The following is a 17729-nucleotide window of genomic DNA, read 5'->3' as shown; positions in this document are numbered from 1 at the left end:
AGGAAAACATAAGCAGAACTCAACATTAAAGCTAAAGAACTCTTTTAGGGATGAAACACCACTGACCAAGCAAGTAGAAGCAAAGATAAACACATGAGGCTATGTTAAATTAGAAGCTTTTGCACATCAAAAGAAATGATGGCCAAAATATAAAGACACACCACAGACTGGGAGAAAATAATTGCCTGCCACTCATCTTGATAAAGTATTAATATCCAAAATAGATAAAGTACTTGTAGAACTTTACAAGAAAAAAAAATCCAATCTCAAAATCAAAAAATGGATAGAAGAGATAAACAGAAACTTCCTCTGGGACATACAGATGGCCAAAAGACATAAGAAAAAATATACTTAGCATTATTTATCATCGAAAAAATGGAAACCAAAACAATGAGATGTCTCCTCACAGCAGAGACTGGCATACATTAAAAAAAGAGAGAAAGAAGTAGTTTTGGCGTGGATGCAGTGGGGGAAAAGGAGTACCTTCATTCACTGCTGGCAGGAATGTTGACCGGTAGAATCATTTTGGAAAACAATTTGAACAACATCTCAGAAAACTAGGAATTGAGATTTCTTATGACCCAGCAATTACACTCCTTGAAACATAACCCAAAACCTAAAGACACAGAAAACATTTACAGAAAAGACATTCACATTCCTATATTCATTACAACACTATTCACAATACCAAAATCTTAAAACAATGCTGGTACCTAAGAACAGATGATGAAATAAAGGAACTGGTTCATATACTCGATAGACTACTTACTACTCAGCTGTAAGGAAAGATTCAGTCATGCATCTTGCTGCCATGTGAATAAATCTGGAGAGTATCATGATTAGGAGAGAGATACAGAATGATCTCTCATATGTGAGTTATAAAGAAGCATCGTAGAAAGGAATACCAAATGCTCAAAGACAAAGACACCTGAGAAAGGTTGTAAATAGAAAGCTTGCCACTGGGGAAAGGGAAATAGAATAGGAAAGAGAGCACTAGAGTTATTTGCATGATACCCTATGAGCAACAATATTCTAAATCACAGAGCCAAAATGCCTGCCACAGAGGCAGGCTGTAGGGTGGGGGGGAAACTAGAGACATAGTGGAGGGAAGTGGGCACTGTTCCCTCCACTAAAGGCAACATTGTATGCCTAAAACTCAATAATGAGTAACTTCCTAATTCATGGTGACTTGATACAAAATCTTTTGGAAAAAGAATAGTTGGCTCCTCCAAAAACTATAGAGAAATTAAAAAAATCCTTAAGTCTTTTTAAAAATCAAAAATAGGTCATTTTATAAGGGTTTTAAATTGAGGGCCCAGAGCAATATTACAATGGATAGGAGCTTGCCTTCTGACTCAGGTTTGATCCCTGGTACTCTGTATGGTTCCCTGAACTCCACCAGTAGTGATCCCTGAGCACCACCTTGGCCCCAAAACAAAACAAACGGGTTAAATTGAAAAGTCATTGCTGATAATCAGGTAGAAGTTAGCAGACTTCTCTAAATAATGGGCAAATTAACAGTAAGGATTACTTGATTTATAGAATTCTGAAGTAGACCTTATAGTCATCTGAGAAAAATACATATACACAAATATAAACGGTTGTGGTTAGTTTGAGAAAATTCTTGATATGTGTAATTCTTTATTACTCTATCAAACTGTTAGCAAATCATAGAAAGGAATGGACTTTTTCTTCCCTCCCCTTCTATTAAGGTGAGAGATATAATCATGATTGTGTCAAAAGTTCAAAAGGGAAAATGGAAAGTAAAATGAGCTGAATTGGCACTCTTCCCTTAACATTGTACCTGTAAGCTTGATATGTTGTTTCAGAGATTAACTTTATAGACTTCCGTACCCAGAAGTATGAAAATTCGTAGGGAACTCTTTTCACAAGCTTGATCTTAACATATTGAATAAAGAGAGCAGCTAATCCCTTTTGTAAAGTAATTTGAGAGGAGGGAATTCGAAATGTAAAATCTCACCTGCAGAAAACACTCAATTCTCTAAAGACCTTTCTATCTTTAGACACTTACAAAGACTTAATATTTTAATGCGGAAGGGTGAACTTGGTTAAAAAGCCAATGGGTGAAATTAGAGAGAAATAATCCAGTACTTTCTTTCTGGGAATTATCACCCTACTCTCCAGGGGACCTAATTTTGTTCCCTGCAGGGAATGAGGATACCCCTTTGTACAGCAAGCCAGTATCTCTAAATATAAGCTTGACTTTTAGTATAATAAGAGTCTTGTTAGGTGCAATTTTGCTCTTAGTCATTAATACAATGAACAAATGTTGTGGTTACCTGGGAAAGAAAATTCAAGTGCTTTTAAACCTCTTGTGAGATTTGGTTTCTTGATTGAAACCTACACACTGTGCCCAATAGTATCTGTATAAAGATTTCAAGCTATAAGGTGTACAACATAGAGAAGTTAATACACTTTAAGAAAAATGGAGACCACTAAAAAATGGGTTTAAGATCCTGAATAAAAAGCTTTTCTTTGGGGGCTGGAGCATTAGCACAGTGGGTAGGGCATTTGCCTTCCACGGGGCTGACCTGGGTTCAATTCCCAGCATCCCATATGGTCCCCTGAGCACTACCAGGAGTGGTTCCTGAGTGCAGAGGCAGAGCCAGGAGTAACCCCTGTGCATCGCCAGGTGTGACCCAAGAAGCAAAAAAAAGAAAAAAGTTTTTCTTTTTCTGCGTGACAATTACCAGTGGCAATAAGCTTAACAAATGATTGGAATTTTCTTCTGAGTAAAGTGAATTTTATGTATTGATAATATTGGAAAATAGAAAGCCAGTTTTCCCTTCTGATGACACATCACCTTCATTAGCAAAATGGTTTACAATTCTACACCTGCAAAGACTGAATTAGGAAAGACAGAGGGTAGGGCGTTTGCCTTGCATGCAGCCGACCTGTGTTCAATTCCTCCGTCCCTCTCAGAGAGCCTGGCAAGCTACCAAGAGTATCTCTCCCGCACGGCAGAGTCTCGCAAGCTACCCGTAGCGTATTCATTATGCCAAAAACAGTAATAACAAGTCTCACAATGGAGACGTTATTGGTGGCTGCTCTAGCAAATTGATGAGCAACAGGATGACAGTGACAGTGATAATATAACAGAATATATGTATATTAGATGAAAATTTTAGTATGCTCTAGCCTTAATTGTGATTGATCTTTTTTGTCCCTTGCAAATTTTGGATCTTGTATGCATATTAGAGTATATCCTTTTTTTTTTAATAATGTAGGAGTATTGGTATTTATTCAGCCATTGATTAAGCTGATTGAATTGGGCATGAACTCCACATTACTTTTTCTTTTTTTATTCAGAATGTTAATTTTATTATTTTATTATTATTTACTCCCACCCCATTTTATGATTCACCATGAGAAACAGTTACACAGCTTTCATGTTTGAGTTTCGGTCATACAATCATCGAACACCCATCCCTTCACCAGTAAACTCTTTCCACCACCAAAATCCTCAGTATTTCCCCTCCCCACCCCTGTTCCAACCCTTCCCCTGCCTATACTTTTTCCCCATATTCTCTGTCTACTTTGATTACATTTGATATTTTGACACCAGTCTCATCACCACTCAAATTTGCCAAAAAGGCTATGCTAGACAATTTGTTTTGTATTGTTTGTTATGGATAGAATATAATGTTCAGGAAATTCTGTGTTGTTCTCTTCCAGGAGCTTTGGTTTATAGTCTCTGGGTCTTGGCCATTGATGAGATTACATGGTGCCTGGGTGGTTTGTGGGTGTGACTGTCAAGCTACTGGAAAACTGGGGACCTGAGGGAAGGAGGCCCAGTCCTGATCCAAGTGGGCCTGGAGATCTCAGTCACGGATTCTTGCCCACCTCCTCTGCACTACAGGCCCTAATTGCATCTTTTGATCTCTCGAGATTTATGGGTCTCTGAAATAAGACCAATAAGTGAGCTTATATAGCTGAGCCGGAGGTGATTTGTGGGTATGGCTCCCACATAACTGATTTTTGGCCTTTATTTATTTTTTTTTTTGTTTTGTTTTTGGGTCACACCTGGCGATGCACAGGGGTTACTCCTGGCTCTGCACTCAGGAATTACTTCTGGCGGTGCTCAGGGGACCATATGGGATGCTGTGATTTGAACCCGGGTCGGCCGCGTGCAAGGCAAACGCCCTACCCGCTATGCTATCACTCCAGCCCCTTTTTGGCCGTTTTTTAATTTCTAGGTAAACTTGGCCCCAAGTTGTTGGAGTCTGGCCAAAGGCACAGCAGCAATTTTGGGGTATCTGGAAGGCTGAAGGCATCATCAGGCTGCTAGTCCACTCGCCCCGCAGGTACAGGTTGACCTGCTGGCAGCACCATACCCCCTTAACATATATTCTTTTTCTTTTTTTTTTTTCTTTTTGGGTCACACTCAGCGATGCATAGGGGTCACTCCTGGCTCATGCACTCAGGAATTACCTTTGGCGGTGCTCAGGGATGCTGGGATTTGAATCCGGGTCGGCCGCGTGCAAGGCAAACGCCCTACCCGCTGTGCTATCACTCCAGCCCCCCTTAGAATATATTCTTGATAAAATCATAGAGGTATACAACTTTTGTTAATAATCTGTAATTACAAACTATTTCAATTTGGATTTGGTAGTATATTTTCTCTATAAGTAAAAGTAAAAATAATAGAAGTCATTCTTGTTACTTTTCAGGTGGTTTGTGCAGTCTCATTAAAGACAATGTGTAAAAGTTTTCTTCCATACCTCTGTAACCTCAAAGTAATTGGTCATTGTATTTTCAGTTCTTAAACATAGATCCCAGGCAGTGCCAGGGATCTATGAACCCATGTGTGGAAAGCATGTTCTCCAGCCCTTTGAGCTATAAAGTATCTCCCCCTGGCTCCTATTTTTAAATTCAAAATAAATATTTTTGGTGGGCCACAGAAATATTACAGTGGGTAGGGTACTTGCCTTGCACATGACCGACCCAGGTTTGATCTCCAGTACTACATATGGTTCTTCACACCTGCCAGGAGTGATCCTTGAGTACAGAGCCGGGAATAAGTCCTGAACATAGCCAGTTATGTGCCAAGCATCAAATCCAGGACCTTGCATATATATAAGCTAGAAAACCTAACTGCTAAACTACTCCCTGAATATTCATTTTAATAGTTGTTCTCTGGACTGGAATGATAGCACAGCAGGTAGAGCGTTTCATGTGGCCCACCCGGGTTCTTGGAGAACCCGGCAAGCTACTGAGAGTATCCCGCCCGAACAGCAGAGCCTGGCAAGCTCCTGGTGGTGTATTCAATATGCCAAAAACCAGTAACAAACAACAAGTCTCACAATGGAGATGTTACTGGTGCTTGCTCAAGCAAATCGATGAACAATGGAACAACAGTGTTACAGTGCAGTGCTACAGTTGTTCTCTGGGCCTGGGAGCGTGCTTGCCTTGTATGCTGGAGGCCTTGGGTTTGAAAGAAAAAGAAAGAGTTGGTTCTGTGATGTAAATAATGTATTTTCTATTAACCAAGTTTTATTTTATTGCAGTACATTGTCATTTTAATAAACGTTTTTCTTACCTAAGGGTAACTGGGTTTGTTGTATTATTAATTAGACAAACATTCCTACCACCTCTGCCTTTTGAAGTTTCTGTAATGTGCTTCATCTTAGGAGTTATTTTTTGTTTTTGTTGTTTCAGACAAATCTACCTATTTTCAAGCTGAAGGAATCTACTGTTAGAAGAAGATACAGTGACTTTGAATGGCTGAGAAGTGAATTAGAAAGAGAGAGCAAAGTAAGAATTATTTGTAATTCAACTTTAAAGTAAAAACAATGAGTTCAGATGTTTATTACATCTCAGAAAGATTTTGAGTAGACTATGTAAAAGCAAAATGATACCTTTTAAAATAGTTTGATTTCATCATATTCACAGGAGATGTGAGAAGGCTGCTTTTTTTCTTAAAACTTTCTTCCTTTTTTAATGTTAATTGAGGCCTTTGCTGACTAAAACTTGAGTAACACTTCTTAGAAGTTTCTTGCTATTACTTCCTTCCTTTCCGTTGTTTTCCTGTTCCAACTTTTTCCCTTCATATCTCTGCCAAGTTTCTTTTCCTCTTTACAAGTACTGTTAGTATATTTTCAGGTGTTTTTTTTTTAACTCAATAAATATATGACAAAAGTTTCATAAATTGTTGCATCCTGGATCTGTGTGAAATGTGCTGATATTTTTCTGATCAGCTTTTTTGTTCTTTTCTGTATTAACTAGTTTTAAAATTACATAATTTGATTGTCTTTGCAATTAGTTTTTTTTTTTTTTGCAAGAGGGGGTGTGTCCTACTGGCCAGTGGTCCAGTTTGAGTATACTGTGGTGCCAGGAATTGCCTGGGCCACCCTGGCAATGCTCAGACCTTCCTGCATTTCTCTCAATGATGCTCAGGGACCATGTAGTGTGACAGGATCAACAGGGTCTGTCCACATACAGGGCCTGCACCTTACCTCCTGTACTGTCCCTCAGGCTTGGCAATTAGCCTTAAAAAAATGGTTTTCTACCTGTGTTTTCTTAGCTTTGAAAGCCATTCCCCACATAATAAATTAGAAGACAGGAAGTCATTCTAATTTTTCATCTTAGCCGTATACCAGCATAGAAGAGCATGTTCAGGATAATTAAGGTTTTTTGTTGTTGTCTTTCTTTTTTTATTTTAAATACTCTGATTTGCAATACTGTTTCTGGTAGGGTTTCATGGGTACAGTATTCCAGCACCACACCCTACATCAGTCCACTTCCCTCCATTGTCCTGCTCCCCATCCTGTTGCCCCTACACTTAGCTCTGGAGACCAATTCTCAGGGTCTATAGCCTTAGGACATTTGTTATGTCCTTTGTATGTCTCTATGTCCCACGTATGAGAGAGATCATTCTGTATCTATCCCTCTACTTTAGACTACACTCAGCATAATACTATCCAGCTTACCCTAGTGGCAGCAAGTTGCATGATTTTTACTCTATTTTTAATGAATTACAGCGAATTACAAAATGACAAAGATAATTATGATTGAGCTTCAAGCATGTAGTGTTCAACACCAATCATTTTGATAGTGTCTACTACCCTTCACCATTGTTCCCAGTTGTCCCCCGCTCCCAGTCTGCCTCTGGAATAGACACTTTCTCCCTCCACCATTGTCATTGTGTTCCTTTTCTCTAACTTTACCCCTATTCCAGTGGTAAGCTTCCCACTGGAGAACAGTTCTCCTGCTCTTTGTTTCTGTTGTCTTTGGGGCTTTGTTATGTCCTTACAAAATTTCTCTATATCCTACATATAAGAGAGCTCATTCTGTGCCTGACCCTCAATTTCTAACTTCACAATACTTTCCAGATCCATCCATATAACAGCAAATTGCATGACTTTTTCTTTCCTTATGGCAAAGTCGTATTCCATTGTATATATGTACCATAGTTTCTTTATCCACTCATCTGTTCTGCGACACTTGGGGCTTGTTTCCAGATTTTGGCTGTTGTGAATAGTGCTGCAATGAACATAGAAGTTCAGGTATCTTTTTTTTTTTTTCTTTTTGGGTCACACCGGCGATGCACAGGGGTTACTAACCCTAGCTCTGCACTCAGGAATTACTCCTGGTGGTGCTCAGGGGACCATATGGGGTGCTGGGAATCGAACCCGGGTCGGCCGCGTGCAAGGCAAACGTCCTACCCACTGTGCTATTGCTCCAGCCCCCATAGGAGTTCAGATATCTTATCTGGATTGTGCTTTTGGACCCTTAGTGTATATTCCAAGGAGTGGAATTGCTAAATCATATAGAAACTTAATTCCTAGTGTTTTAAGGAATGACTGTATTCCAAAAAGTTTGGGCCAGTCTAAAGTTGGGGGAAGTGATGCTTCCCACCTTGTTTTTCCCTTTTCCCTAGGATTGCTCTGGCCCTTAGAAGTGTAGGAGGCACAAATTCCTTATGACTTTCAGGAGTGTTCTATTTCTTTGAAAAATGTCAAAGGTGTCCATATAGGGACAGCATTGAATCTGTATAATGTTTGGGGGGCAATTGCCATATTTTTACAGTGTTAATCCTCCCAATCCATGAACAGGGAACATGTTTCTATTTCCTTGTCTCTTTTATTTCTTTTTCCTTTTTTTTAAGATACTTTATTTAAATGCTGTGGTTTAAAAGCTTGTTCATAATACAGTTGTTACTGGCTTTTGATATTTCAACACCAATCCTACCACCAGAGTGACCTTTTCTCTACCACTGTCTTCCAATTTTCATACCACCCCCAAGCCTGCCCCTTTAACAGACACACAATAATTTATTTAATATTGCTTGTTACAATTAATGGCTAATGGAATTATCAAAAATACTTCAGTGAAAGAAAGTTTATAAAAATTTTTACATCTTGGGGCTGGAGCGATAGCACAGCGGGTAGGGCGTTTGCCTTGCACGCGGCCGACCCGGGTTCGATTCCCAGCATCCCATATGGTCCCCTGAGCACCGCCAGGAGTAATTCCTGAGTGCAGAGCCAGGAGTAACTCCTGTGCATCATCGGGTGTGATCCAAAAAGCAAAAAAAAAATTAAAAAAATTTGCATCTCACCATGGGGTTAAATCTGAGGATTTACTCATCTGTTGCTCCTTGAGCCTTCTGTGTTGTGTTTTTGTTTATTGAGTTTTGTTGGCTTCTATGTTAACATTTCCATCTAATTTTGGTGTGGTCCTACTGGAATTTCAGTATTGTAGAATATGAAGGACGCCCCAAAGTTTTCAGCCTGTAGACCAGTGGGTATCCGTGGATTCTAGCTGCTTGGATTGCATATCCTCAGAGATTTAGTCATGAATCAATAGAACAGTACTGATGGGTGAGACATGCCAGTAGCTGTGGGACGTGAGTGTGGCTGCCAGGATTTCCGAAAGAATAGGAGTGGGAAATGGGCTCTTTTTTTTTTTTTTTAAGTTTTTTATTTTGCTTTTTGGGGTCACACTCAGTGATGCTCAGGGGTCACTCCTGGCTCTGCACTCAGGAATTACTCCTGGTGGTCCTTGGGGGGACCATATGGGATGCCAGGGATTGAACCCAGGTCAGCCTCTTGCAAGGCAAATGCCCTACCCACTACTGTTGCTCTGGCCCCTCTTTTATTTCTTTAAGTAGAGTTTTGTAGTTTTCTTTGTATAGGTCTTTTGCTTCTTTAGTTACATCTATTAGTACTTGATATTTTGATGCACAACTGTGAATGGGATTTTTTTCAATATCTCACTCTTTTGTTTATTGTTTGCATATCGGAAGAGACATGGACTTTTGTGTGTAGTTTTGTAGCCTGCCACTTTATTATACAAATCTGTTACTTCTAGGATTCTTTCAGTAGAGTCTTAGGGTTTTCTAAATATAGTATCATGTCATCTGCAAATAGAGTTTAACTTCTTCTTTTTCTATCTGGCTGTCATTAATATCTTGTTGCCTAACTGCTATGGCAAGTACTTCCAACACTATATTGAATAGAAGTGGTTAGAGTGGGAAAACTTGTCTTATGCCTGATCTTGGAGGGAAGTCTTGAGTTTTTTTCCCCATTGAGTATAATGTTTGCTGTGGGCTTGTGGTAAATGGCTTTTACAATGCTGAAGAAAGTTCCTTCAATTTCCCCTTTTTTGAGTTTTTATCATAAATGGGTGTTGGATCTTGTCGAATGCCTTCTCTGCATATATTGATGTGATCATATGGAATTTTTATTGATAATGGTATATTATAGCCTACTTCTTCGAACTCTGCAAGAACCTGGCAAGCTACCGAGAGTTTCCTGCCCACATGGGAGAGCCTTGCAAACTCCCCATGGTGTATTCATATGCCAAAGTCTGTAACAATGCTGGGTCTCATTCCCCTGACCCTGAAAGAGCCTCCAATGCGGCATTGTTAGGAAGGACGAGTAGTAGAGAGAGGCTTCTAAAATCTCAGGGCTAGGACGAATGGAGACATTACTGAGACTGCTCGAGAAATTCGATTATCAACGGGATGATGATGATGATGATGATGATGGTGGTGGTGGTGGTGGTGGTGGTGGTGGTGGTGGTGGTGGTGGTGGTGGTGAATGGTATGTTATGTTGATTTGTTTATATAAAGCCATCCTTGCATTCCAAAGATAAATCCCACTTGGTTATGGTGTGATAATCTTTTTGATGAGCTGTTGGATTTGATTTGTTAGTATTTAGTTAAGGAGGGTTCCTGAGTGGGGGGCAAGATAGCTAGTTCTAAGTGTCGCTTCCTAGCTACTTCTGAGGCATTTTGGAGTTCCTGGCACTGGGACTAGGGGTGGGGCAGAACTGGGGCCTAACCAGTGGCAGGTGGGCTTCACAGGAGTTCTGACCTGGAAACAAGATTGGGAGTTCTAAGTGCTATGATTTTTCCTTTTAATGAAGCTACTTAATTACTGCATTCTATTAGGAAAGATGTGGATATAGTAGATGTTTTGAAAGTGTAGATTAAAGTTTGCTCGGGGGCTCATATCTGAAGCATAACAAGCTAGCAATGGAGGAAAACTTTCTGAATCAGATAAGTATGTCTTGATATAAAAGCAGTATGTACAAATAATAATATTCCAATAAAAATATATAAGAAAAGAGGGGCTGGAGTGATAGCACAGTGGGTAGGGCGTTTGCCTTGCATGCGGCCGACCCGGGTTTGATTCCCAGCATCCCATATGGTCCCCTGAGCACTGCCAGAGGTGATTCCTGAGTGCAGATCCAGGAGTAACCCCTGTGCATCGCCAGGTGTGACCCAAAAAGCAAATATATACATATATATGTATATATATAATATAATATGATATAATATAATATAATATAATATAATATAATATAATATAATATAATATAAGTGATTTTTTTAATTTGGAGGAGATAGGTTTGAAGCCATAACCCCTGGTGTTGAGGGCCTGTTTCTGGCTTCCTGCTTAGGAGGCACTTTTGATGATGATCAGGGGACCACAGTGTTGGGATCGAGTTGGGTTTGACTGAATGCAAGGAAAGTGCTTCATACTGTGTACTATCTCTTCAGCCCCACTCTGTGTGTGTGCCAGGGCCCCCATGCAAAGCATGTAGTCCAGCCTTTTGAGCCAGGTCCCTGTCTTTATTATGACTATACTAGTGTGTGTGAAGTGGTGTCTTCAACATGTGTTTTTGTTGTCACAGTACTAGGGATCAAATTCAGGATTTGTTGCATCAAACTTACTGCTTTTAAAACCGTTAATTTTCTCTATACCCCTCATTGTAATTTTTATTATTTTTATTGATGGATAATTATGCTGAATAACTTTCTATGTACTTACTAACCATTTATCTATCTTCCTTAGAGGAAATGTTTTTCAGATTTTTTTTCCTATTAATTGAAGTATTTTGTTGTACTGAATTAGCATCTAGACTATATTTTTAAATGCTTTTAAATCTTTTTCAAATTGTGTTATATTAAAATTTCCCATTCTGTGGTTTACTTTACTTGGAGGGTATGGTGGAATGACCATATGACTTGTGCTCAAGGCTTATTCCTGGCTCTGCTCACTGATCCTGTTTAAGTGGACCAGGCTTTTACCCTATCCCTAAACTACCTCCAGCCCTGTTTCTCACTTTCTTAATGGTGACCTTTGAAATAAGATCCTTCCTTTAAGTGTTAGACCAGATAAGTAGCTAAGGGGTGTTCACCCGGTGTGTATGTTTTATTTATATTTATTTCATTGTTGCTAAGAAAGATTAATCTATTTTCTTTACAAGTACTTAAGAAAAAAAATTTTATTTTTTTTGAGCATCACCTGATAGTGCTTAGGGCTTATTCCTGGCTCTGTGCTCAGAGATCACTCCTGGTAGGACTTGGGACCATATTGGGAAACCAGGGATCCATCTCAGATTATCCATCATCATCATCATCATCACCATCATCATCATCCCGTTGATGGTCAAATTTCTCGCGTGGTCTCAGTAAGGTCTCCATTCATCCTAGCCCTGAGATTTTATTTTATTTTATTTATTTTTTATTTTATTTATTTATTTATTTATTTATTTGCTTTTTGGGTCACACCTGGTGATGCACAGGGGTCATTCCTGGCTCACGCACTCAGGAATTACCACTGGCGGTGCTCAGGGGACCATATGGGATTCAAACCCGGGTTGGCCGAGTGCAAGGCAAATGCCCTACCCGCTGTGCTATCGCTCCAGCCCCCCTAGCCCTGAGATTTTAGAAGCCTCTCTTTACTCATCCTTTCCAATGGTGCCACATTGGAGGCTTTTTCAGAAGGGTCAGGGAATGAGATTCATCATTGTTACTGGTTTTGGCATATGAATACGCCACGGGGAGTTTCGAGGCTCTCCCATGTGGGCAGGAAACTTTTGGTAGCTTACCAGGTTCTCCCAGAGGGAGAACTAGGCTAAAAGATGTCTCGTGGCCACAAAGCATCCAGAGAGTATAAAACATCCAGAGAGTATAAAACCAAGCTTCCAGGAATTTGGCCGTTGGTGGGATTACATGGCGCCGGGGGCAGTCCCTGGGTGTGACCTCCTAGCTACTGGAAAATGGGGAATCTGGGTGGAAGAGGCCCAGTCCTGATCCGAGCGGACTTTGAGGTCTCAGCCCTGGGTCCTACACACCTGGGTTTCTCTGCCCTTCCTTAATGCATGAGGCTTGTCCAAACATGTGGAGAGAGGCCGTGAGCATGGCTGTGGCTAAGACTCCGGAGGTCTTCAGCCGTCGGAGCTCTGATTGGGGCGGGAGGGAAACTAAAACCCACCCCCTCCGAGGGGCCCTAGGGGACACAGCCAGGCACAGGGGCAGGAGACTCTTCGTCGCTCTGTTCCAGGAGCTTGGTTTTATAGTCATATACAAAGCAAGCTGTACTCCAGCCCCTAGGGAAATGTTTTTATTGTTACAGTTAGATGTGGTGTTTAGTGAGTAGTGGAATACTGTAAATATTCAGCAGTCTGCCACTGCATCTCATATAAAAAATTATTTGGTTCAGTATGTTTATGGTGCCTTGGTTGAGAAATCCTAGGCTTGAGAAACTAACCTCTGAAATAATTAGCTCTGTGCTATTTCATTTAAATATTTGCATTCTAGATAACTGCCAGAGAGAATTATATCTATCATAAAAGTTGACTTTTATTTTAAAATTTTAATTATTTAATTAATTTTAATTAATTAAAATTTTAATTAATTTTAATTGAGAATAGATAGACTTTAAGAAGGAAAACTTGAACTTTTGTAAAGCAGGAAATGGAATAAATGAGCCGTCTTAGAGTTAGAATAAGGTTTTGGGAGAAAATTTAATATTTTAGGAAATGGAAAATAGCAACAAGAGGTACTGATGATTTTGTCATCACCTAAAATACAAGTGGGAAAGACTAATTTGCATGTGGTGTGAAATGGATGTAATTGACCACAGAATTCTAATCTATCAGAGAGAATATCATTATTTTATTATTTGAGTTGATTTTGATTTCTGTAGTCTCCTTGTCACAGAGCATAATTTTTCCCAGTGGGCACAAAAATTACAGAGGGGCATAGTATCTCTTTTTTTGTTTGTTTGTTTGGATGTTCTCTTTTCTAGACTTGTGCTTTGATAATTTCAGAGAAAATTATAATTAAGCTGTGTCTTGCCATCAAGAGACTTTGGTCTGATGAGCTATTCTGCATTTTGCTGTCTTGCTTTCAAAACATTGGGTCTTTTTTCAATTTTTTTTATTGATTCCCCTTAGTATTTAAGCGAGTTTTATAGTGGCAGATTCCCTTTGTCTTCATGTTGTGCATTTACAGATTTTCATAGCTCAGTTAATGTATTTATGAACTTTCTTATTCTGTTTAGGTTGTAGTTCCCCCACTCCCTGGGAAAGCATTTTTGCGTCAGCTTCCTTTTAGAGGAGATGATGGAATATTTGATGACAATTTTATTGAAGAAAGGAAGCAAGGGCTGGAGCAGTTTATAAACAAGTAAGTTCTTACAGTTCCCTCAGATGTGTGAATGAACAATGTCAAGATATTTTTAGGTGATTCCTGTAATTTAGGTATTAGAAAATGAAACTATGATACAGCTTTTTCTGTGGGTCATTTCCTGACTTTAAATTACTTAGTCAAAGTAAGAGTATATATTAGGCCGAATAGTACATGCTAGATAGTAACACTTGAGTGATTGAAATGAGTATCTTTGTGTTGACCTAAGTTTTTGTGTTTTCCTTGGTTAATTTATGCAAATTACATTTTAAATTACAGCATTTAAAAAATATGGTTTTACTTATTCTGATTTAAGGTATGTTTTAGCATGAACAATAAGACAATACACTTGTAATCATTTTGTTTGATTGCAGTAGTATTATCAGCTTGTCTTAGGAAAAGGTGCACATTTTAAATTTTTATTGCAAAATGTAAGCAAAGAGGAGTTTGTTCTTTTAATTTAAAACCTTTGAAGCTCAGCTAAAAATTTCTAGCTCTCAGGGCTAGGGATTGGCTCCAAGTTTATTTACCTTGCATGTATAGGGCACTGAGTTTGATCCCTGGCTCACACACCACAATATGTGGCCCCTACAACTATTCAAGTTTCTACCCTTTTTTTTTTTTTTTTTGAGGGAGGGTGGGGTGAGGGGGTTGGATACAGCAGTGCTCAGGCTTTACTCTTGTCTGCCTCAGGAATCATTCCTGGCTGACTTGGGATACTATAGGAAATCAACCTGGGTGTGCCACATGCAAAGCAAATACCCTACCCCACCATTCACTATTCTATCTCTCAAGCCTGAATTTCTATTCCACTTGAAAAAATACAGGTATTTAAGACCAAATAATGAGGAAACTTATCCCAGGAAAGGGTTCGCTTAAAATTATGTATTGACCTTAAGTTTGAACCCATTATGATCTGATCCTAGGGAATGTAGTTGTGTGAGCTTATTTCATTTTTTTTTAAAATAGGGCCACACTCAGCATTGCTCTGGGGGATGGGGTGGTGATCACACTCATCTGTGGTACATTGAAAGACAAAGAACTAGACAATTTATGGAGACGTGCAATGCTTAGTCAAACAGGCGAGGCATGTGTTCTGCCACTGGAGTTACCTGCTCATTTTGATTTCACACCCAAGTGCTCTGTGCTTACTCCTGATTCCCTGCTTAGGGATAACTCCTGCTGGGCTCGGTATGGTGCTGGGGATGGAACCTGAGCATAAGGCCCATTGTACTATCTTTCTGGCCTCCCAGTACTTCTTTTTAATTTAGTGATTTAAAGATCTGTGATGGTAAATAGGAAAAGTTGTATGGTTTTATAACTATTATTGTACCCAACCTTCATTGTCTTTGAATGGTGTGGGGAGTGGCCTCCCCAGTAGTCCTAGGGAGGCTTCTAGTACTTGGGATTGAACCTGAAACCATGTGCGTGCCAAGCTTGCGCTGCAATCTTTTGAACTACTTCCTCGGCCTCTTCATTGTGTAAGGCCCCTACCCCCGATTTGGGTCAGATCTGATTGTGCTCAAGGAACCATGCAATACAAGAATCAAACCTATGGCTCCTATATGGAAATCATGCACTTAGAGGCATCTCTTGAGGCCTCTTCATTGTCTTTTAATAAAAGTACTTAAAATGCAATGCTAGCTTAGATATTTTTAAGTTCTGAAATAGGGATCTTGTGGTGGTTTCTTTGTTTTGTTTTCTCTATTTGGTGGGGGGAGGATGTTTCAGCCTAACACACCTGTTACGCTCAGGCGATCCCAAGGTCTTTGTTTAGGAGTGTCCCCTGCCAGTGCTTGAGGGAATCTCCGGCAAAGCAAGCACCTAAACTCCTGAACTAACTGTACTAACCTGTGATGGAAAACAAGCAAATTTGAAAACAAAAAATGAAGCAACAGCAACCAAAGCAACCCAAAACAGTTGGGCCTGTTAGTTTTGGGGGCTTTCATTTAACTTCTTTGCATTTCTAACTCTAATCTTTTCCTTATTCAAAATGAATTCTTGGAGCTGGGAAATTATGACTAAGGTAATGCTTAGCTAGCATGGTAGGCATGCACCCGACCTGGATTTGATCTGTGACACCAGTTGGCCTCCCAAGTACCACTAGATATATATCCCTGGAGACCACCACATACTCCTCAGATAATTCCCAACACTGCAGGGCTGGAGCAGCATTGCATTTTTGGGCTCAAACATTAAACTACAAGCATGGATTCTCTGAGTCCCAATAAAGAAGTGGGAGTTCTTAGAATGAATATGTTTGTAATATTAAAATTCATTTGGGTTTCTTAGGTCTGCACCAATATGTAAAGAAACTAATTGTGTATGTAGGTCAGATGCAGAGCAGTGCTAGAGATTAAATGTTTTCTAATTACACTGGTGAGGTAAAGGAAGGAAGATATACCATTCATTGATAGAACATAGCTTTATGAGCAGTGCAGAGGTAGAATAGGACTTAATATAGCTAACCTACTATATTTTACATGTTTTCTGATTTCAAAATATGTATTTGGTACCTTATTTACTTTTTATGCAATATTGGGCTAAATTTATATTTTTCATTCCTAGGGTCGCTGGTCATCCTCTGGCACAAAATGAACGATGTCTTCACATGTTTTTACAAGATGAAATAATAGATAAAAGCTATACTCCATCTAAAATAAGACATGCCTGAAATTTGGCAAGAAGGAGCAAAAAAACTTTCCATGACTATTAATGATTCGTATGCACCAGTGAAGAAGTTGTAACTAACTTTTAGCATGCTGCACAGAAACTGGTATAACATGCCTTCAGTATACTAACACTCATATGCTGTTCTGTTTTGTTTTGGCAGTTGATAAGAAGTTAATTTGCTTTGGTGAGAATCCCTCATTCCAGCCTTTATCTAGAAATAGCTCTTCCTTGCTGTTTGGTGGTGCACACTCTAGCCTCAAAAACCTGTTACTCCAGTCTAATCTGCAGTGTCCTAACTAAAGTTACTGACGTGGTCTTCTCTGCACAGTTGTTGTGTCATATTTGCTTCTTCAATCTGATTACAGCTAGAACATTTCTCTGATCCCCTTTCTACTACATGATGTCACTTGACCTAAGTTATGTGTAGGAGCACTACACCATTGGTTCCCAGTACCCTAGATGTAAGATACACACTTGGGTACAGAAAGTACCTCCCTTCAGGCTTTACTACCCTTTGCGTGAAAGATCAATGAGGGAAATCTTTATATTCTGTATAAAAACAAAATCAAATTTATATACTAAAAATCATTTGTCTAAAATTTTAAGTTGTTTTCAAATAAAAATGCATTTCTGATATGCACTGATTGTATTGCCTCTGGCTTTTCTTTTTCAGTTTATGGCTTTACTACTTAACTCACTTGTTGAGAGGGATTATTTACTAATTATATACTCCTCGTTCCTGTAACTCCATTCCTCTTTAAACAGCCGTGATATCAAATATGCCACCACCCTTTGAATGGGGTATTTTCTTTTAAATGACAAAAAAAAAGTGATAGACAAAAAAAGCATTCCTTAAGGCTTATTGAGTCGTTATGAATCACTTTGTGTATTTGAAAAATGCTTTATAATCTCAAGTCAGTCTTGTTAAAAGGCCTTTTAAGATAAAGTCAATACCATACCTCCTGTTTTCTTCAGAGGAATTTTTTTCGTAGCTCACCTGAGTGACTTGTTTAAACAAACTTAGCCAAGGGTATAATAACCGTCTTCTAAGTTAGCAGATGCATGCTTTCTCTGTGATTTGGCTTGGGATACTAGCATGCTTTATCCACCTTAA

General features: G+C 39.3%; 1 protein-coding gene across 1 annotated transcript in view; it reads left to right on the top strand.

Annotated features, from left to right (window-relative positions):
- SNX3 (sorting nexin 3) overlaps positions 1-17259 on the top strand; it is a 48910-nt gene extending 31651 nt beyond the window's left edge. Inside the window, exons 2-4 of the mRNA XM_004605707.3 lie at positions 5680-5775; positions 13818-13942; positions 16511-17259. Coding sequence (XP_004605764.1) covers positions 5680-5775; positions 13818-13942; positions 16511-16616 — 327 coding nt within the window. The 3' untranslated portion in view covers positions 16617-17259. The remainder of the gene's footprint in view (positions 1-5679; positions 5776-13817; positions 13943-16510) is intronic.
- Positions 17260-17729: the final 470 nt, after the last annotated feature.

This window comes from Sorex araneus, chromosome 4, assembly GCF_027595985.1.
Source record: "Sorex araneus isolate mSorAra2 chromosome 4, mSorAra2.pri, whole genome shotgun sequence".
In the NCBI taxonomy this organism is placed as follows: Eukaryota; Metazoa; Chordata; class Mammalia; order Eulipotyphla; family Soricidae; genus Sorex; species Sorex araneus.
Note: the sequence above shows the minus strand (reverse complement) of the source record. Positions and strands in the feature narration are given on the sequence as shown.